General features: G+C 44.8%; 1 protein-coding gene and 1 long non-coding RNA gene across 3 annotated transcripts in view; one reads left to right on the top strand and one right to left on the bottom strand.

The window, feature by feature from the left end:
- LOC125329589 overlaps positions 1–21,820 on the bottom strand; it is a 30,583-nt gene that overhangs the window by 3,252 nt on the left and 5,511 nt on the right. Inside the window, exons 3-4 of the long non-coding RNA XR_007205216.1 lie at positions 3,684–3,758; positions 2,898–3,009 (exon numbers count right to left, since the gene is read on the bottom strand). This is a non-coding gene — a long non-coding RNA (uncharacterized LOC125329589). The remainder of the gene's footprint in view (positions 1–2,897; positions 3,010–3,683; positions 3,759–21,820) is intronic.
- Positions 1,380–21,471, top strand: LOC125329586 (neurotrypsin-like). Of its 2 annotated transcripts, none has more exons than XM_048311753.1 (15): positions 1,380–2,075; positions 4,111–4,156; positions 5,380–5,616; positions 6,874–6,997; positions 7,699–7,874; positions 8,364–8,520; positions 9,362–9,540; positions 9,943–10,084; positions 11,134–11,336; positions 12,288–12,429; positions 12,658–12,884; positions 13,443–13,521; positions 13,767–13,889; positions 14,415–14,695; positions 16,209–21,471. In XM_048311753.1, the coding sequence occupies exons 1-15, from the start codon at positions 2,004–2,006 to the stop codon at positions 16,517–16,519; spliced, it is 2,499 nt and encodes an 832-aa protein (XP_048167710.1). In that variant the 5' UTR covers positions 1,380–2,003; the 3' UTR covers positions 16,520–21,471. The 2 variants fall into 2 exon arrangements, with proteins under 2 accessions (XP_048167710.1, XP_048167711.1); XM_048311754.1 differs by having other exon boundaries at positions 1,384–2,075; positions 8,373–8,520; positions 12,679–12,884.

Below are 21,820 nucleotides of genomic sequence, written 5' to 3' on the forward strand. Positions count from 1 at the left end.
AGTGAATACAGGCTTGGCCTTCTATTGCTTTTGGTACACTGGTCTGTGCTTCCTTTAAAATTACTTTATCTATTAAATCACTTTATTTAGGAAAACTTTGCCTTGAGAGGGAGGCAACTCAGAAGGTAAAGTGAGAGAAATCCAGTGCAGACTTCTGCTAGAGGTGTTAAACCCTGTGTCAGAGGCCTAAACAGTGAGCATCTCATGGGATGGAATTCTGAATGAGCATCAACAACCTCTACTAAGGAGCTAATTTCTCTGAATGCTAACAGAATTTGTGTTCCTGCTTCCAGTATATCCTTTGCTTGTGTGTTCACTGGAGTAAGTGGTTCTAAATTCTAGCACAGTCCCATATTTTTATTTTGTTTTGCTCCTTTGTGCTAGTGCTGCCTGAGCATTACAGTGGGATGTAGCATCTAAGCTATTTCCATCCTCTGTTGCCCTGATCATCTGCCTCCCTCACTATGAGGATATAGGAGATTTGCTCCTAATTAACTGAGTGTAATTCTTGGCCAAATCCACTACAGGAACAGCTCCTTTCTACCACTTAGCGACTCCTGTAAAAGATCCAGCATGTAGTGAAATTTCCTTGCCTTTGATGAGTGACTGAGAATGAGGCAACACAAAACCGTCACATGAAGTGAGTAATGGGCAAAAGTGAAGGAAGGAAAAAAAAGAGGCTTTTTGTCAAGCCAGTAGATTTTTAGCAGCCTGTTCCTTGTTTTTATGCTGAAGGTGTCTTTGGAAGTGCTACTCAGCAGACTTGGCCAGAAGTGAGCTCATTTCTTAAGGTGACCTTCACGTTTCATGCTGTAGAACACCATGAGTTAATCCCTCCAAAATCAGAATAGAAGTACAGGAAATGCCCATTAAACTGAGCTGGGAAGCAGCACAAGAAACATGTAAAAAAAAGACTTCCAAGATTGAACAGCATCAAATGAACTGATTGCCTTCTTAGCTTTAATGGTGTTTAAAGTTTGTAGCCTTGAACCCTAATTCATATGAAGGAGCAGCAAGCTGAAAACACTAAAACCCTCCATGGGATGGGATTGTTCATGGTATTACCATAATGATTAACCCTCTGGAAAGCATCCTAGCCAATTGAGGGAAAATATAGGCCAAGGTCAAGGAGACACTTGATGGCAAAGTTCTCTGGTGGCAGTACCCATGATGGCAAGATACAGGGCTGAAAATTGGGAATGCACACTGGAGAGGGCTGTGCCACCTGTGGGTTTTCCGGGGGAGATCTGGAAGCTGCCTAACATGAAGTTTCCTGGGTTGCATTTACCTGGGTTCGAATGTGAGGAGAGCTGACCTCGGGAAGCTGCAAGCTGCTAATCGAGGAGGCAGCGGTGGGGGGATAAAGTCCAGATTCCTTCCAAGAAGTCTAATCTCTGGCAAATGTGCGCGCACACGCCGTTGCCTTTCCCAGTTGTTGCTGGGGGCTTTGCAATAGGACACAGCCCCAGCTCCTTGTCGTGCTGCAGCCTGTGTGCCTTGGGAAGAGGAGGAAGAGGCAGCTGCTGGAAGGAGGCATTGCAGGACAGGAGAGGAGCGGGCGGCTGGCCCCGCCGCAGGGCAGAAGGGGCGGGGAGGCGGAGGCTGGCACTGGGAGCAGCGCGTACCTGGAGCACGGAGGAGGCTGTGGAGAGGAGGGGACAGCGGGATGAGGAGCGCTCCACCGCCTGTCCTCGCCTCCGCCCGTCTTCGCGTGGGCTAGAGAAATTCGGGGGCATGTTCTGCTCTCTTATTTCTCTCCCTTCTTCTTCCCCTTTCTGAAGAGAAGAATCAAGGAGGAGAGATGGGGAGAGGAACAAGAAAGTGAAATCCTAAGATTCTGCTGGGAGCTTTGATCCCTTTCCTCGCATCCCTTTCCCTGCATAGAAATGGAAAAGGCACCCCGCTCCCTCCGGTGCGGAGCGGCTAGCGTGGGAAAGCAGAGCCTGGCAGCTGAACGAGAATGTGATGCTTGAAGAACCTTCTGCTCACTTTGTACATGAGGGATGGAAATCTCCAAAATACTCGGGCTCCTGGTAGAGCTCTCAAGTCTGCTATCCTGTCTCAGATGCGTGGAGGTAAGAAAAGGTTATTTTTCTACCTGCTTGTAAGAAGTAACATGGCTCTTTTAATATCCTCACTATAAGTGGGTCTTGTTATTACTTGAGTAAGTTTTTTAGAGCATTTAGGCAGCTGTGGTCTCTGGGAAGGACTGAGGACTTAGGGAGAGATCACTGTGCATATGAAATTCAGAAAAACAAACCAGGAAAGTAGGCTGTACAAGGGCTTGCAGATGCTTTGGCTTGGGTTTGCAGTGTTTCTCAGGCACTGCAGTGACCCTGGCTGGAGAGATCCTTTGTTTCTGTTCTTTGCTGATTGTCTCTCTTGCTGTTGTGGACAGATGATTTATAGCTGCATGGACCTGGGGCAATGCCTGTGGCACAGGCTGTTTGCACTGAATGTAATTGGTGATGATGGTCAGAGTTGGGGAATTTTGGAAGCTGCTACAGAAACTGGCAGCAACTAATCTTTCATTAGAAGAGAAGCTTATTACTTGGACTGCAGTACTTTTGTTTATGGCCCAGTTCCAAGAAGAGCGAGTCCACTCTCTCGTATATATCGTGTTATTAATCTGACCCATCCCTCTATCACAGGCAGGTTTACGTGTGTCTGCAGATGTACACTAAAAGCTAGGGGTTGAGGGACCTGAATTGTGGTGCAGTCACAAAAGTACAGCTTAGCTTACTTTCTACTCTCTGCAAAGAGCTTTGAGATCTTCAGGTAAGTCCTTCAGCATTGTTGGTCCAGAAACCATTATGTGGGCTTGCAACAGCCTGATACATGCAGATAGATTTTTGGCTGAAAAGGGTTTATCTGTGCATCCCTTTGTGCATACGCACCTGAGATCTGATCTGCTACTTCTGAACCATGTCAGGAATTCATCTTCCATATGCAGTATCCCATTCTGATTTCTGGAAGGTAAAGCTGGAGCTTGGCCATGGTTGTCAGCACCTGCTGGAACATATTCATAAGCTTGATTTGAAAATGATATCTGACATGAGTAGGTGTTGTTCTTGTCAGGTTTCTGTGGGAATTATCTCTGCTTATTCCAGAAGTGGATTTGTTTTAGTTCCAAATTTAACTTTTCCCCTTTTCCATGGAGAGGTGAAGCTGAGAGAGGCAAAATTACTGCATTTTGAAGAAAACCACAATCATTACTAATAGCTAGTATTCTTTAGCTGCACATCTCTGCTCTGTGAATTACAGCCCTTTGTTCATACAAAAGTATTAGAAATGTTCATGAAAATGTTTAGAAAGTAATTAAACTACAAGGAGCTAGCAGAAGCATGTACAGTTTCTTCTTTTCACTCTGGGTCTGTGAAGGTTCTTGCACTTGCTTGCACACCATGTAGTGGTGTTGAGTGGAGATCTGTATCTTTCAAGTCTGTAGTCAAGTTACAACCACAAAAACCACTGCATATAAGAGGAAATGCAATTTTGGGGCCAGACAGGATGCTAGAATTCTGAGGACTTTGGTATTTTTTGGTTTTAGCTATTTAACCCCATTTGGATAATAATACCATAAGCCAGATCATATTTTCAAGTATTAAAAACAAAATCCTCAAAAAGCCATGTTGGGTTTTCTTCCCTGGATGTTTCCCACTTTATACATGGATGTTTATTACCATTTTAACAGGTATTCTGGGGGCATCATCCTGTCACTCATGTCACTCTGCTGCTGTGGCTATAGATGACTTGCCCTATAAATAGAGAGAGAATGAGTAGTTATTTTTCTTACTGATAATAATGATTTTCTTCTAGATTTTCTTTCCATAGGCATCTTACTCAGACTTCCAACTCTGTTGGAAACAAACAAGCAGAATCCTGTAATGTAGTGCTTAGATCAAGGGTAAATCTCTGTGGGCCAGTAATTATTCATTTAGCTGTTAGTGGATAGAGCTATGGTTGTATTTGAAGAGGAGCAATGGGGAGACCAGGGAAGAGGCTGGTTACTGGGGTGTGTTTGCCTAAAGCTGAGCTGCTTTTAGGACATGCCCATGTTTATTTCATTGGATAATCATCTCTCTGCTTTTGCTCTGTTTCTTTTCCCAGGCTTTCCTGGGATCCAAGCCCAGCGAAAACCATTTGCAGAGTACAGGTAAGAACAAGAAGTTATTAATTCAGTCATTGGGCAGATTCTTTCCTGCAGTGGTGATCTGAGACCATAGGCATGATGAACCTCTGCTACTTGGCCTTCTTCCTTTCTTTCCATCACTTCTTCAATCTTTTCTCTTGCCCCAGTGTCTGTTTATCTCTTTCACCAACATGGACAGACTATTTCTGTTTCTTCATGTTGAATGCTCCTGCAGCTCCCTGCTCCTCCCACATGTTCTTTTCCTTTAATCTATTTCTCTGCATTGGTCTTTTTTGCATGCTTACCTTTTCTTTGCTGTAATAACTACTGAATTCTCATACACCCCCTCTGCGTGTCCCAGTTGATGCCGAGCATATGGTTTGTTTTCCAGACACCGATTGGCAACTGCTTCTCATTTTTGTACCTTGCATTTAACCTTCAGCTGTCACTTAACCCCTCTGCGCTTGGCAGTGGCTGGAAGGCAAAAGACATGAAGCAAAGTTTCTTTGTACCCTTGCTATTTGCCCCATGTGCAGAAGGGTTTTCTGAAAGTGTTGGCTTCATTTTGTTTACTTAGTGAGTAGAGCTATAAATGTTGTCCCTTTCTCTGTCTACTCTTCCCATCTTATGGACTCTGAAAAGCCCACAGAACCTGGGGTTATTTTCCCACTTTGTTATTTCAGGGTCATGAATGGAGAGTTTTCTTCTTTTGTTAAGGACCATCATAAATTAATTATTGGGTATTTTTACACTGGATATTTCACATGGGCACTGAAACACTGGCACCTGCACTTTCACCAAGATAAATTCCCTTTCCCTTCCAATACATTGGCCAAGTTCAGATAAGCCAGGTGATCTGCTGATGTGTATAGGGAACATACATACAATGAACTGCAGTGTCATTTCCCACCTTCCTGCTTTATAGAGTGCTGCTCCAAAGTGACTACATGTATTGCATGTACAGTAATGGGAATCAGCTCAAATTGTGATGTTTGGGCCCTAAGTTAATGCTTTTCAAAGGTCTGTCGGGGCAGTTCATTGCTTCAGATCAATTTGTGGTTTAGATAGTGAGTATTATGAACATTCTTTGAGCAGCACCTGGAAGAGTGATAGAGTTGGAATCAAGCAAGCAGCAGTTGAGACTGCAGACAGGGGGTGTTTCACATAACCAGCTGGTGTCTCCCATGTTGTCTGAGCTTCAGTGTGTGATGCCTTAGGTGATGCTAACACTCCCTTCCTGTGCCCAGCGCCCAGCGTGTGTGCTGTGGGACCTCTCGGGTACTACAATGGCTCGCTGGCGGTCACCGAGGCCGGGGCAGAGTGTCTCAACTGGGCAGAGTTCCCTGATTATGTTCAGCAGTACCCAGACCGTGGCCTGGGGGACCACAACTACTGCAGGAACCCCGACGGGGGAACGACGCCCTGGTGCTTCTACCGGCTTGTGTCAGGGGCCATTGGCTGGGCCAACTGTGACTGTAACCAAGGTAATGGCTGCGCTGCCTCAGGGCTTAGGCCAGAAATGTGTGCTGCACAGACTTGCAAGTGGCAGGTGGAACACCCTGTGAAAGATGCACAGTACAAGGACTGTTCCAAATTGTTGAAATAATTAGTACTAGAGGCTAGCCTGTGTGGAAGAAGAACATCTGTATATAGTAGGGGGTGGATTTAAGCTGCTGTAGCTGTAATGCCTTGTATAGATGTTTTATTCTCATACAAGGAGATGTCTTTTGTTTTCTACTGCTAACTTATGCCACTTTGAAAACATTTTTAGTTATGTGGAAAACAACCCACTTCTGCTCCTTTAGGGTCCATATCAGAACATTCCTCATGTAAGTGTAGCAGTTCAAATATAACAAGAAAAAAATCTTCTGTGGCAAGGCAGGTCATAGGCTTGTGTTAAACTTCCTCAGTGCTGGCACAAGGACTGCTGCTTACTTTGAGGCAAGCAAGGAGCTGAGCTCTCTCAATGCACTGGCTGCTGTGCAGCATTCTTGGAAATGTCCTGTCTGCTGACTTTCCTTGCTTTTCCTGCATTTTGCAGAACAGTTGAAGCACCAGTTTAATCAATGAATTGACAGTCTTTTCCCTTCCCAGTGGATGTACTTTCAAAGATGGCTTCATTAAAGGGAAGGATATAAGTGTAGTGGTGTTGTGTGCCTGCACTGAGGTACTACAGACAGGAGTGTCCTTCTACAAGTACATAACTGAACGAGGAGATGTGCTTTCTAAACAGTGGTAGATATTTTTCGTGGGGTGGGAACTGAAAGGGCTAAACACTGGCACTTGTTTATCTTAGAGAAATTAGAGAGGATTCATCTGCTGTTACTGAACATCTCACTGTAGCAACAGAGTCATGCAGGTGAAATGGTTGATGGAAATAGATCAGTGGAGTGTCAGGTGTAATTAGATAGCCTGCCATTTTCATACACCGTTTCAAGATAGCATGTACAATCATCCCCAGAAGGAGAATCCTGGAGCTGTGGCAGAAGCCAAATTTCCTGCTGGTGTTACCATGGATTTGAAAAGAGTGTAACACCAACCATCCTCCCAAGCAGCCATTGTTGGGACTGGGAAGGTGCCACATCCCACACTCCTTCATGCACATCACTTTAGTGCCAGCACAGGCAAAACAGAGATGAAAGAAGCCAAGTTCAGTTCAGCTCTTTAGACTTGCTGGTCTAAAACTTCATCAGCAGATAGCAGCTGGTTTTTGGTTGGTATTTTCTTTCCTCTTTTGGAAGGTGCTGTGCGGTTGGCTGAAGACAGTAGTGTGGAGCTGTACTTCAGTGGACTCTGGGGTACCATTTGTGCTGACCACTGGACTGACTGGGATGCCAGTGTTGTCTGCAGGCAACTAGGTCTCAGGTGGGAACCTCAGTCTGGTTGTGAGAGTTACATGCTTGTGTGGCTTTTGAAAGAGCAGCCTCTGTGGTTACAGTCCCTCTGGCACAGTGTGTTGGCTGGTGGAAAGGAGTTTGTTTTGTGGGCTAAATTCCCACTTACCAGGGTCCTTTTGTACTGTTTTCTTTCTGTGGCTACATCCAACCCAGTTAGCATTTTTTTAAAGAATAATTTCTGCTTCATGCTCCAGGCTGTGAAAAGTGAGCTGTGAGATCAAATTCCCTTTTTATGATCATCAGCTGGAGTTACTAAGTGATCTAACAGAAGTTTTAGCAGTATGAACCCTCTTTGGGTATCTGGGATTTGGATATTCACACTTCCAAATAGCAAGGAGATAAGGTCCACAGAGAAGGAAGGTGATTCAGATAGTTTGGTGTTTGAGTCTGTTAATGGGTTTGTTCATTGCTCTCAAACAAGGGTGCAATTTCTGACTATACCAACTCCTCTGCAGTAGGCAGGCACAAGAAAGGGTTAGGAAGTGTTCTGTGTTTGCTTGTGCTTTCCCATTAGACTGTAAATGGTCACCCCTTTATGCACTTCCAATCAGCTGGGCACACTGGGATGTGAAATTGTCACAACTGGACTAGAGAGTCACAACAACTGAGGGAACTTGTAAGTCAAGCTGGCTGTGACATTTCATTGCTCTGTTGCATCCTCTGTACCAGTGAGATCGGCACAGCTGGGAAAAAGAGTCATCCTGGACCATGGCCTGTTCCCCTGCACCTGCAGTCAGCAAACTGCCATGGAGATGAGGAAGCCCTGCTGCAGTGTGCCTATCAGGAAGCTGTGTCAGGAGCTTGTAACCAGGGGAGTGCTGTGGTAACCTGTGTTCCTCCAGAAGGTAAATCTCCAGGGGAAGTTTGCTCCCTGCATCTTCCATCACTGTTGCTGATAAGATGTAAAATGTGAAGCTGTGGAGAGAAAATAACTGGAAAATGTTCTTCTTTCACCTGCTGTGCAGGTGACTTTCTTCCTTCCATTGGAAAATTGTCTATCTCTTCCCAATCCCAAATACTCATAATGGGTATACATCTCAATCACTGAAAGATGGCTGATGCTTATGGTCACATCCCCTTTTTATCAAGCCAGGTTTTTGTCTGCAGGCAGCAAACCCCTGGTCACCACAGCAGCCAGTTAAAAAGCTGTACTCTGGATCAGCAGTACCTCACTCTGGGGGCTGCAATCACAGGTGCTTATGGGGGGTTTAGAGGGGAGGATGTGGTAAGAGAGCATCCCAAGAGCTCCTCTGGCTAGAGAATGGTTCTACACCCTGAACTGCTGGATGTGCTTTGTCTCTGTCTTGTTCTGGTGTGCTCTCTTTGCCTTTCTGGAAGCACAGGTGTAGGTGCCCCACTGCGTATAGTTGGGGGGAAGGAGAGCTTTGAAGGGCGAGTGGAGGTTTACCATGATGGCAAGTGGGGAACCATCTGTGACGACCAGTGGGATGACCGGGATGCTGAAGTAGTCTGTAGACAGCTGGGACTCAGGTAATTTCCCTGCTGTATGTCATGCAACAGTAATAGAAGTAGGCAGAATGAAGAACGTGAGAACATGTCCCTTCACTATATTACCAGCCCTTCCTACAGGAGATATACAGAAACCCTGGAAAACATAATTCTGGACTAATCATCATATGAAGGGATTTTGTACCCCATTCCTGTCAATTTTATGGGTTTGTGCTGTGTAAAAAATATTTGGCACACTCCTGTCTAAGGATTGTTTGTGTTTACCCCTGTTCATCATTTTTGCATACATGTCCTAATGCAAATCTTGTTGGCCTCAGTGACAACTTGTCATGGTGATTTCCATATGTGAACTGCAGTTGCTTACTTGGTTAAGTTTAAACACCTCCAGTTTCACTGGCTGCACTTACCCTCTTCAGACAGGAAAGCAAGTGAGAACACCTCATTCTCCTGTGTGCCATTCAGTACTTAACATGGGAGCTGTTGTATACTGAGCATTCTTGAAAATCACATCAGTACAGGATTATTTCAAATAGATTATTCAAATTTGAGATCACTCAATCTTTGGGAATTTTGCCTGTTATGAGATTGTAACTGAGACTGATGTTACATCATTGTCTGCAGAAGTCCCCGTGTGTCTGAACTGTTCATGTTGTAGTAACATTTTTGTTATTTGTTGGAAGGGCTTATTACAAACTTTCCAATAACATATTTCAATTAACAGTAGGCAACTCCACTGTGTCAAAAATACAGATGATCTATGGGAGGACAGTGACCCAACATAGGAGAGTCCCTGTGCAAGAGAATCTGAGGACATAAGACTGTGACCTTTCTTACTGAGCATACATGTCTGTAATGTTTACAGTGGGACCCCAAAAGCCTTGTCATGGGCTCACTATGGGCAGGGATCTGGCCCAATCCTGCTGGATGAAGTGCAGTGCTCAGGGAATGAACTCTCCCTTGATCAGTGCAAGAAGAGCGACTGGGGACAGCAAAACTGTGACCACATTGAAGACGCTGGGGTCTCCTGTGACCCTTTCACAGGTACAGAAGTACCACTCTGCCAGTCAGGTGCAGTCGGTCTTACCCTCACATTACTTGGCTTGCTCAGCAGCTAACCCTCTGGTCCAGGATCCTGCACAGCTTCCATGCATGGCTCCCACAAGGGCTGCCAGATGTGGAGGCAGAGAGCAAGGGAATGGATCAGAGGCAGACTTGATGGTGTTCCCGCAGTTTTGCTTAGGTGGTGTGGAAAGGCTGAAGTGAATCCTCCCTTGACAGATGGGCATGTTTGGAAGCAATGAACATTGTTTCTTGAGTACCCACAGACATCTGTGTCTTTTGTTTCTTTCATTCATGGGTGGTACAGAGACCTAGCAATGGTGCACAGGCTGTTGCTTTTCTCCCCTGCTGAGTGCTGCCCTTTCCTTCTCCCACCCCTTGCAGAGGGCACTGTCCGGCTGGCTGGCGGCCGCAGCCCTGGCGAAGGCAGGGTGGAAGTTTATTACAATGGAGACTGGGGCACAGTGTGCGATGATGGCTGGACAGACCTCGGTGCCCAGGTGGTCTGCAGGCAGCTGGGCTTCAGGTAGGACTGAGAGTGTGTGTAGTGTCTGTGCTTCCTAATTTCAAGGATTAGATTCCATCACCCTTCACTGGAATAGGCTGGACCTTAATCCTTCAATGCTGTCTTTGTTAGAAGGCTTATTACCATTATACAACTTATTAAGGAAAGATTAATAGGTATCCACATCCTTTTCAAGGGGCAAAAATAAGTCTATTATCTCTTGCTTCAGCCTGTTTCGAAAGCAGATAACAGGCTTAATACAATCTTTATGAACCCCTCAGCATTGTCAAAAAGTTCTCTTTAATGCTCCTTAAATTTGCAGGTCTCACCTCTGCTCTGTCAGTGCAAGGATATCACCTATCTGCTCCATCATCTATATGAATCACCTGCTTCAGTAGTTGAACAAAGACCATCAGGGCAAAGAAAGAGTAGTAATAGGGATTTTCAGCCCATTGCTGAGCTGTCATCCCTTCAGGCAGGAGTTTGGGAAAGATTTAAAATCAGGATACTGTAGTTTTTCAGCTAGTAAAGTGGGGTTTTGTGGATTTTAAAAAATATTATTAGGGTCTCCTTCTAAAATTTCAACTTTATAGACAAAAAAAGACTAAATGAAATTCTTCCCTATGAGTTCACCTACATACTGTGTTTGTCATCTCTTTTAGTGCCTAAAAGTTTGTAGCTTTCTGCAGTTCAATTCCAGGTAGCTGCTTCCTATAAAAAGAACTAGAATTACTCAAATGTTGACATTTTTGATGCCTCCTCTGCCAGCCCCTCCCCAAATTGATGTACCTGGTGCCATATCTGCAAGGCAGCCTCTGCTGGCCCTCTGTGCCTTTGAATGGGGCTTTGTCCAGACACTAGAAAATGGACTGGTCTCAGCAGACCTCCCTGAATACAGAAGCTGGTGAGATGTGAAGGTGCTTGGTTGCCATCCTGTGTGTCCACTGAGTGGTTTAGGTCAGGAGGCCACCAGTACCACAGTTAAGAATGGGAGTTTCTCTTTGGGTATGAGCTTGGGTCCCTGTGTGGCATTTGGAGTTTTAATGTTATTTTCTGTTTCCTTCCTCTAGTGGTCCTGCTTTCCTGGCCTCTGAAGGGGATTATGCTGCTGGCCAAGGCTTCATCTTACTGGATGACGTGGCATGTGTGGGGACAGAGCTGTCCCTCCTGGACTGTCCCCACAGCAACTGGGGGCAGCATGACTGCTCCCATGCTGAGGACCTGGGAGTCCGCTGTTCCCCAGAAAGCAACACGGTCATGGATGGCAGTCTGGGTAACTCACCTTGCTCTTGCCCTGAACAATGGGGAAGTTTCACCTTCTGGTCTATTCCCTTGGAAGCTCTGGCAGATGTGGGAGTTTTCCCTGTGCTGTTTCAACAAGGGGTCTGCTTTTCGAGGAGGAATAAGCCCTGGCTGAATTGGGGCACAGCCACAAATCTGTAGCTCCACCAGACCTACTATCAGATCAGCAGATAAATTGAAACTGGAGAGAGCTGTATTGGCAGTCTCTGAAACAAACCTGAGGGGCTGAGGGACAGTGGCTGCCTTAGTGTGCCATTGCTCAAGGGAACCCTTTACCTAGACCTTTTACTGGTGTGTTTACATTAGTGCCACACCTCGCCAAGACAAGAGGACTTCACATGCAAGGGGTTGTTGTTTGCACTCCCTTGCGTGGATGGCACACTTCTAATTAAAATTGTGAAAGTATTTCATGTTAGCGTAATTTCCTCATTTATACAATGCCTGATACTCTCCCCTTTCCTTACTACAGGATACTTTCCACTTTGTGAGACATTTTTTATTGGAATAGTTGGCATCCAACATTTTTGTTTTTCCTGGATGCAGAACTCTTCTCTTGCTTAGAATCAATGGATTTTTTCCCAGGCATGTTTAAGCATGTCTAACTCTTGGCTCAGGAGTTAATAACTTTCTTTCTGTTCTTGTTCTCCTCTTTACTCAGCTTTCAGAATATGATCCACTGATGATTTCCAGTATGTATTAAATAAATTAATATGTATGTAGTCTTCTGATTCAGCACAGAGGTAAAATGTCTCATATAGACACACTTTTTTTCTTTTTCCCTTTTTTTTTTTTTTTTTTTTTTTTTTGCTTGTTTTAAGCTTACTGATGTCTGGGATTCATCATTTTCTATAGAACCCAAGTTTTGGATACCTGACCCCTCTGGTGTTTTTGCTTGCAGCAGCACATGTGTTTTCTCCTTCAGGGCCTCCCATGCGGCTGGTGGATGGAGAAAGCACCAAGGAGGGCCGGGTTGAGGTATTGCTGAATGGGCAGTGGGGCAGTGTCTGTGATGATGACTGGACAGACAGAGATGCCGCAGTGGTTTGCAGGCAACTGGGATTCAGGTAGGAGCTGTGGTATGGGCATCTTACAGATAGAAACAGCTCTCGGGGGAGCACTTCTAGACTTGTTTCTGGGGGCTTAGTTTTCGTTTTGGCACACCCACATATGCTTGAGGGAGTAGGCTGCTCTTCTCACTGTACTGCTGTCTGTATGTGGAGTGACATGTAAATATTATTCGTAAAATGTGCTGGTCCCTCAGGTTCACTTGCCTCCTGCTCACTGCAGATTAGCCACCCTCTCTCTAATTGCAGTGGTACAGCAAAAGCCAGGGCAATGGCTTATTTTGGTGAAGGCCATGGGCCCATCCATCTGGACAACGTAGAATGCAGTGGCATGGAGCACAACCTGGAGCAATGTGCCAGGCCTGACACGAGGATTCGCAGCTGCTGGCACAGTGAGGATGCTGGGGTGATCTGTGACTATATGGAAGACAAGGTCCAAGATACCAGGAGAACAGGTGACATGCCCATTTCTTCTATGCAGGAATCTGGAGCTCTGGTTGTAGGATCTCTGCATGCTTTTGTGGTTTCTCCCTGTCATTCTTGTCTTTGGCTGAAACTTCACCTAGAAAATAAGCATGTCCTGTCCTGCACCTCCTAGTTTTTTCTTGTTTTCATTGTATCTTCTTAGCAGCACAGAGTGTTCCAGATTGGTGTAAGAAGCTCCACCCCTGTCAGGCCTTTGAGCCTGCAGAACTTCCCTACAGCCAAGCCACTATACTCTTCCTTAGAACAGCAACCATAAGCAAGCTTTGGGGTTTAGAGTACTGAGGAAGTATAGATATAAGTCCCATTCCTGGCATAAGACTATAGAGACTGCAGGTAAGCAGCTCCAGTGAAATTAAGGAAACCTATGGGATCAAATCTTCTATGAATTCCATATGCACAACACAGCACAGTTGATTACCTTGAGAATTAATGCCCTCAGAGAAGGTGAATGGTATTTGGCTCTGTGACAGCAGTGCTGATGCATAAGGTGAAGATCCCTACCCAACTGCTCTAACTTTGCTATGCAGGTCCAGAGTCTGGTGTGTGTGGGATGCGCCTGCTTCACCATCGCAAGAAAAGGATCATAGGTGGAAACAAGTCTCTGAGGTACTACCCTGTAATTGCTGAGAGAGCCAGACTGGTTCCAGCTTTCCACTGGGCTCTGGAAATAGCCTGGCAGATGCTGCCTACATTAACACATTTTCACTGGTGATTTTTGAACTTGGTTTGGACAGTGTGCTATCTAGGGAAGAATGCAAGCCAGCTGAGCCCAGACAGGACAGAGTGGACGGGAAACGAGGGACATGGCTCCCATGTGTGTGACACCTCTTATTCCTCTATTTCTTCTTCAGAGGCAGTTGGCCATGGCAGGCCTCACTGCGGCTGAAGGGTTTTCGTCGAGATACTCGTCTGCTGTGTGGAGCAACACTGATCAGCAGCTGCTGGGTGGTGACTGCAGCCCACTGCTTCAAAAGGTATGTTTGGGAGTGGGGAGCCCCGAGGGATCATCAGTGATGAACAAGATAACCTCATACAAGTTTATCCTCCCAGCCCAGTGGAACCACATGAGCAGTTTCTAAAACATAACCAAGGTTATGATGTGTGTGATCTTGGAGTGCTTATGGGGATGACTCAATATAGACTTGCTTTTTTCTTCCCTGCTTACACCTGGCCTCTTAACTCTGAGGCTGTACAGCTTAAAGGGAACCAGCATTTTGCCATTCTTAAGTGCTTTAAGGAACTGTGAACAGGTCAGTTCACAAGCCTGTTGCAACTTATAGTAATCATTTTTATAGGAAAAAAGTCCTGTGCATGGTAGATACTGATTTGGGACACCAAATCTGCAACAGCTGGTGTGATCATATATGCTAAAGAGGTCCCACAGTCCTGCAGCTGGCACTGTGGTGTGAGGAGGTAGTTCAGTCTCATAGCAACTGAGACTTGTGTGTCTGCTTCCCTCTTGGTAGGAATATCAAGATCTTGAGTCTGTTTTTCTCCAGGTTTGGTGTTGATGTGCGGCGCTACCTCCTGCGGGTGGGCGATTACCACACAGGCGTGAAGGATGAGTTTGAGAGGGAGCTGCCCGTGGAGCGGATTGTCCTCCACAGGAACTACTGGGCTGGCAGCAATGATAATGACATAGCCCTGGTCCGGATGCGGGGCAGAGAAGGGCACTGTCTCTCCTTCAATCACCATGTTCTGCCCGTCTGCCTGCCCGACAGGAGAGAGAGGTCTGACATCAACAGGCAAGCCTGCATCATCTCCGGCTGGGGAGACACAGGTGAGTGGTGGGGCTTTGAGGGGCAAGAGGGGTGAGGAAGTTTGGCTTCAGAAGCCTATATGGGCCATTAATTTATGTCAACTCAAGGCTATGTTTTCACTGCTCCTATTGTCTGTGCCAGCGCATGGTGCTAAGGAATGGGGAGATGAGGTGGGTTTTGTGCTGTTGTGTTTTCTTCTGATTTTGAGGCTTATTAAGTCAGCTCAATATTGGTGAAAGCTTTGGTTTCCACAGCATCCCTCTGAAACTGTGGGAGAGACAAATGTTGCCATCTGGCCACGGTCCTCTCTTTCTTCCCATTTCTACATGTTTCCCACAGCAGACCCCTAAGGGAGCAGCATGTGCAGAGCCACTATACCAAGCCCATGGGAGGCACCCATGTTTCCATGACTTCCTGCCTTCTTCATGATACTGTTATAGTGAAGTGAGGGCTTAGAGGTGGAAGGAGCCCTCTGAGAGGGAAATCTCTCTCAGACTACCTTGCTTGATCTCCCTGTGTATTTCTGCAAGCCCAGATGGGCTCTGAGTCTGGTTTCTTCCCTGGATTCAAGACAGCCTGGACCTGTCCTGTCTGAGCACATCGCTGTGAAGTTTCCTAGGTAAAAGGGAGGAGGGAGGCCTTTCTGAGGCTGCTATGACTGGAGAAAAGCCATATATTTAGAAATACTTCCTGCCAAAATCCCCAGGAGCTCTATTGTTGATTTTGGACTTGCCCATCCTTCTCAGCTGTTTCCCCAGCTGTTTAACTGCAAGTACATATTTGCCTTTGGAATCAGTTGTGCCAGTTGCACATGTCACTTCAGGATGTTTGGGATGGATCAAGGAGCAACTTAGCCATGTAACTACCTTAAGCTGTACTGGAGCTTAGTGGAAAGAATCCTTCCCACGCACCAAACCCAGCTTTCTCAATGAGGAGCACTTACCTACTACCTTGTGAACTTAGATAAATCTTGGGCACAGAAAGGTCATCCTCTAATATAGCACATTAGCCTTATGTTCTGAGCAACCCTGGGGTAATAAAGAAATTTGATCAAATAGACACAAATCTGGCCAAAGATAAAGTGAACTCCCTTTGAATAATATTTGAATGCCTTTGAAACATCTTCTAAAACTTCTCTGAGCACTTAACAGGTACTACTGCATTTATTCTCTTGAGAAAACACTGTCCTTGAATTACTGAGGAGGAAATGGAGGTTTGGAGAGGTGAAATAAATTTGAGCAAGGTTCAAGTTACTTGTTGGCAGAACCAGGAGCAAGACTCATCCTTTGATCTAACCTTTTTCTACAACCATCTTCCCCACATCTTTGATCTTACAGCTCTTTTTTTGTGGTCTGGCTTGGCATCACTGTTTTCTGAAGTTCTTGTGGTTCAGAGATGCTGAGCTCAGCCTATTTCTGTGCTGCAGATTTGACATGAAATGTATAAGTGTTTGTTTTTGTAGGGAACACTGTTGCACCAGGTTGCTACTGTTGTCTGTACCTGAATGAGTCTGGCTGGTCTGTTTTGTTCCAGGAAAGTCCTATTCAAGAACCCTGCTGCAGGGGGTGGTGCCCCTTCTCCCACGGGAAGACTGTGAGGCCCGTTATGGGCGGAAGTTCACCAACCGCATGATTTGTGCTGGGAACCTCTCTGAAGATAAACGGGTGGACAGCTGTCAGGGTGACAGTGGAGGGCCACTCATGTGTCAGAGATCAAATGGACGCTGGATCATTTTGGGCATCACTTCCTGGGGGTATGGCTGTGGTCGGAAAGATTCACCTGGTGTATACACAAAGGTCAGCAAATTCGTACCCTGGATCAAGAAAGTGACCAAGCTAAAATGAAAATGACTGAACTCTAGGAATTTCAGCATATGGTCCTTTTGCCCTGCAGCAGCAGAAGGCTGAGGCTTGTGGTCTGTGACTGATGGAGATTCATTTTGTCATTGGACACTGGCAAAAGACTTTAATGTAGAACTGAAAGGAAAAGAGTTATGACTGATTCTTTAAAGTCTTTGGTTTCGCTTTAGTCTGTAATCCGTAAGCAGAGAAAGCAGGTGCACAGTGGTAACACTGATAAGTATGCATTGCTCTAAATATCTGAATCCTGTAATGCAATCAAACTTATTCCTTTGCCCTGGCACACAGAAATGGTAGAAGTAGAGAGAGACCTACTGCTGCAAATCTATTCCTGGTTGTATGTTTGGACAGCTGGAACATGCTGCAAGGAGAGGTGAGATGCTTGGAATATGGCCCCAGGTGCTGGCATAGTGGAAATCTTCAGATATTTTTTCGTAACAGCTCTCTTCAATTCCAGGAATCAGAAGATTTGACCTGAGTTGAGGAACAGGCCAAGAGTTGGGTTTTTTAGCTTCCCTGTTATGTCTCTAGGGGGAACCTTTTCTCTTCTGAATAGTAGGTCTGCTTCCATACGATCCCTTTCAAGTGTCTGCCTGTACTGAGAGATGCTTGTCCCCCCTGCTGTAATCCTCTGTCACACACTTCCAGCTGCCAGATGCTATGGTTTCATTGCTGCTTTTTTGCTATAGTAGTTTGTGTGTGTGGTTGGGCTTTTTTTGTTTCCTTAAAATAACGTCTTCTAGAATCAGTTGTTGGTGTGAGAGGCAGTAGCTTTCTTGCCGCCAAGATTACTAACAAGAACTTAAAAATGTGACCTCAAGTGGCTGAATAGACATGTTATTTTTCTTTAAATCCAAATGTAATGTTAATATCAAACATTCAGGTGTTGAATCGTGATTTAACAGCACTGTGGTGACTTCCTATTGGCCCTTTATTCATCATAGTTATTAGCTGCCCTTTGTTTGTGCTGCTAGTCTTTAATATCTCTGTGTTCAGAGTTTTCCATGAAACATGGAATCACTCCTGGGGCATAGATACACCTCAAGCAAATTACTCATTCCTTGTGAAAAACAGTAAGTGTCCTGCAAAGCAGCTTCCCGTTTTCCTGAAGTGTGTCCTATTCTTGAAACCTCTGGGCTATGCCTCCTTTTTTGTCTTCTTTGTGCTGTTTCTCTTTTCATTCCTCTCAGTGAGAGTAAACTGGCTTAACTTGAGGGTATGCAAGCACTGTCATCAAGCTGTAGTTCTCAGCCTGGACAGATATAATGCTGAGACAAAGCAAGGTTTATTGAATACTACAATTTCTTCCTTCTGTCTCCTCCAAACAAATGAATTGTGTTCCCTCTTATGCCTTAAGCACTTTTTAAAGTTAATTTTTTATTCTTGAGTAGGTAAAAAAATGTAAGTAGACAGAAGGGCTAAGTGCCTTAACGGTTGTGCAGTGCAGCTTCTTCTCACTGTGTGCAGATAAGGCAGAGAGAAGAAAGGTCTGTGCAGGAGCAAAAAGCTTTGATGTATAACCAAGGGCTCGAATGTGGAGGATTAATACAGGATGGGACACATAGAACTTGTGCTAGATGTGCATATTTTGGGTAGGCAGAGTCTGGAAGGTCTGCACTCAGGGCATTGAGATGTTCAGTATCTGCGTATTACCAATGCAAGAACAAAAGGCAGAGCACAGTGTGTGGATTAGCAATGTCATATTGCATGTGGTGATGTGTGTGACAGAGTTCTAGAAATTGCCTTGGGTTCAAGAAGTAATGATTGCCCAAACCTTTAATTTGTCTTCTATAAAATAGCTTAATGTAAAGGTGCTGACCTGACTAGGTGGCTGATTTTTGTGTGTGAAGGCTAAACTAAACAGTTTCACTTACCCTTTCCAGGTGTTATAGGACAGCTGGGCTACCAGTGTTGCAATGGACTGTTTTAAAATTCTGCTTGCAAACTTTATTTTAACAAAGAATTGTCAGCATCTTTAAAATATGCAATGTCAGGACTCCTGCAAACTGGCCTTTGAGACAAACCTGATCCATTTGTGCCTCTTCTTGAGGTGCTGAATGTCTTCAGCGCAGGTTTGTGCTGATAACCCTGTTTAAAATGCCAGACTGATCCCTTGGCAGCACTGTGCTTGGCTCCACACTGGCTGTGTTGTCCTATGGCTGCTGGCAGAGTCTCTAAAATGCAAGCTGCAGACTGCTCCTTATCTCCCAGGAATTAAAATGCCAAGAAGACCGAGGGCAATTATGTCACAGACCTCTCATCTTGTGGGGGATTAAATGCCAAGTTCTACACTGGCAGGAGCAGTACCTGTCTGGGAAACATGGAGGGATTTGGCTTTCACCTTCAACCTCCCCTGAGCCAGCATGCTACAGCAGCTCAAATGCTGTGCCTTAGGTGCTATCATATCTCTAGTTTAACCTGGTTTGATCTTTCAGTTTATACCCATAACCCCAACAGGCATAGGAACACCCAAAGGATGACACTGTGAGGTTATTTCCCTAAACCTACTTAGCAGGTGACCATTCAGGAGTTAGCATCAATTACCATGTAACACAAGTGAGATGCAGGCCTGGCATTGTCTTCTGAAATTCCCATGTTCTATTTAAAAATATTTCTTTCTCTTAGATCTTATCACTATGAAGGCTGTGAGAACTCTTGTAATTACCACCCTGCAAGTCCTGCATGAGCCGGGAGGAGGGAAGGAAGTATCCAATCTCCTTTGCCTGGTTTTATACCTTACTGGCGCTGTAGGCAAGCCTGTCAATACTTTCCTACATTAACCTGGCCTGTTGCTCTTCACTGTTTAACCTGGGACTGTGGCCCAAACCAAACTCATATGCTTTGCCACTGAGGCTTACTGGAACTGCCTGGTTGGATGAACAACACTCAATCACCCTAGAACTGTATTTTATAATGTTGGACAGCAGCAGACGTTTCAAAAGATAGTATGTGTGAGTTGTACTGAGCAAGTTTTAACAACATTCCTTTTGGGGAATTTTGTTCTTGCCCATTTAAATTAATTACTTGCATTACTATTATCATCATTAAAAATGGAAGTACAAATACTTGGTCCTCTAGGTGTTGTACAAACACTGTGCACTATCCTTTTTTCTTTTTTTTTTTCCCTAAAGTATAAGAGTTTATATCTCTAACTTTAATGTAACCAGCCTTCATCTTCCATATAAATGTTTAAATTTCTTGGTTTTAGTCCAACTAAGCTCTCAATCTCAGTATTTTCTGGCAATGAAAACCATTATAATTTTATTCTCCATAGCACATGATTTCTTTTTATGGTTCCTGAATTAATTGCCTTTTGTTTTCATTGAGTACCATCTGTCCTTGCGTTCTCAGCCACGAGAGGAAATAAGGGGCCTGGCTTTATATTCTCTGTTATGCATTATTCTAGAGATAGTTCCTTTTCTAAGACTGTGGCTTCTCTGTCTCTCTTCAACCCAGACTGTCTAGGTGTCTGATAACATGCTGACTATCTCTGTGTCTTCTCCTTCTGATGGATCTTTAAACTTTCGTAAACAACTGAATGCAATATGCCAGGGGAGGCTGTATCCCCTGCTGATTATTTGACTACAATTTTCTATAGTAGGGAATTCTGTAAGTGATTTCAGTGCTGTACACTGGAGCTAGTTTTAAACTTGCTAGTGTGGTCCTGGTGGCAGCCTTGCTACAGGGGGATGAAAACCCACTGAGGTTAGTTCCCCCTGTGTCTCAGGTAGGTGCACCAGTCCCACTGAGCTCACAGCAATTGCTGTAGGTCTGTCTGGGGAGCTCTGGGCAGGAAGCACCTGGAGAGCTGTGTAGAGCTCTGCCTGTGCTGACACATGTGAAGGGCTGAGACAATCCACCTTCACAGCATTAGTTCATTGGATAAGGCTAATGCATGTACACTGCTTCCAGGAGCTGAGAGCTCAGCTCGGTGGCTGCACTGTGCCAGGTAGATGCTCTGAGAGAACTTTCCATAGCAGAGTGGCACATCATGGTTGTGTGAGAAAGGGAACATCCCTACGACTGGCTAGAAGCATTCACAGCAGTAGAGACATGGCTATGGTAAGCATCTAAGGAGCAGCTCTTAGTGCTGCAGGTATCCCTCTTTGAGAGAATGCCCTAGTGCTCCAAAAGCTGCCCCTGTACTGGAGTCTTCCTGACCTGCAGTGGTACTATATTGAACCTCTCCACACTTTGGCCAGCTGAAGCTGAATTAAAGATTTATCACTTTCTTGTGGCTGAACCCTGTTCTGATGATTTCTATGAATTATGTTCTAGGCTATAATTAATCAGGCAGCTGTTAATTAACCTGGACAGGATGCCGATCATCCTTATAATCCCTGTAAACTTGTAGCAGAAAATAACAGATCTGTTTCTCAAAGGTATTAGTGGAGGTAAGGAACCAGGAAAGTGGGTATTTGCTATGTCGGGGTAACAGAGGTAGGTCTGCCTTTTGTCTGTCTTCCTTTTTTCCTGAAGCCTATATGCTGAAGTGTCTTCACCCCAAAAGAGCTGCAGTGATCCATCGACCACTTGAAGACAGATTTTTATGTGTATATTCAGCAATCAGATGAAAGCTTTTGAGAGATGAACTACACTGTGGTATTTAACACTATCTTGATAGACTCACTGGGAGTTTCTTGCAGCTAGAGGGAACAGAATCTGGTGGTAACCAAGTTGGGACTGCTCCTTGCAGAACAAGGCACTGTGAGCTGGACCAATGCACATCTCCCGGGCTGCATTTTCACTTGTTTGGAAAAATACTTAATTTTCCACATCAAAAACTTGTTTGTGTAGTAGCCTACCCAAGTCCTATTAAAATCCCTTTCTACTAAGGGCTGAGTACCTCTGAAATCAGTCAAGTGCCAAAGCTGTCGTGTCCCCTGGATCAACACCAATGGCTCACAAGGTATGTTAATAAACGGATTATACTGTGACTGTGTGGGGCTCTGTCTTATTTTTAATAACGGAATCTGTTACAAGGGCAGATTTTAGGATTTTTTTCAGCACTGAGTTAAGTTAATTAAATTTCTCTATTAATGTTATTTTTAGAGACGCTTCAACATGCTAAAGCGTGTTGCAAAGTTGGCATCATGTTAGCTACCATTACAATGAAAGGCAACAGTTCTTCAAATGCCACACTTTTTGCCATTTGGAACAAGTAAAGAGCAGGTCAGCTCATTGCATTTAAAAGTTAAGAGGCTTTAATACATCAGCTTTCTAATTTGTTGTTAAAGGTGATCTTTCTATACAAATTTTGTTCGGCATGACTTAGTCTCCTTTTAG

The sequence above is a fragment of the Corvus hawaiiensis genome, chromosome 8, assembly GCF_020740725.1.
Source record: "Corvus hawaiiensis isolate bCorHaw1 chromosome 8, bCorHaw1.pri.cur, whole genome shotgun sequence".
NCBI classification, from domain to species: domain Eukaryota; kingdom Metazoa; phylum Chordata; class Aves; order Passeriformes; family Corvidae; genus Corvus; species Corvus hawaiiensis.

What these genes read in the sequence shown, in the direction of transcription:
- LOC125329586 (XM_048311753.1), top strand. Translation starts at nt 2,004, where the DNA reads ATGGAAATCTCCAAAATACTCGGGCTCCTGGTAGAGCTCTCAAGTCTG. An exon ending in AAACCATTTGCAGAGTACAG is followed by an intron (nt 4,157 to 5,379) that starts GTAAGAACAAGA and finishes TCCTGTGCCCAG; the next exon opens with CGCCCAGCGTGTGTGCTGTG. An exon ending in CTCCTGTGACCCTTTCACAG is followed by an intron (nt 9,541 to 9,942) that starts GTACAGAAGTAC and finishes CACCCCTTGCAG; the next exon opens with AGGGCACTGTCCGGCTGGCT.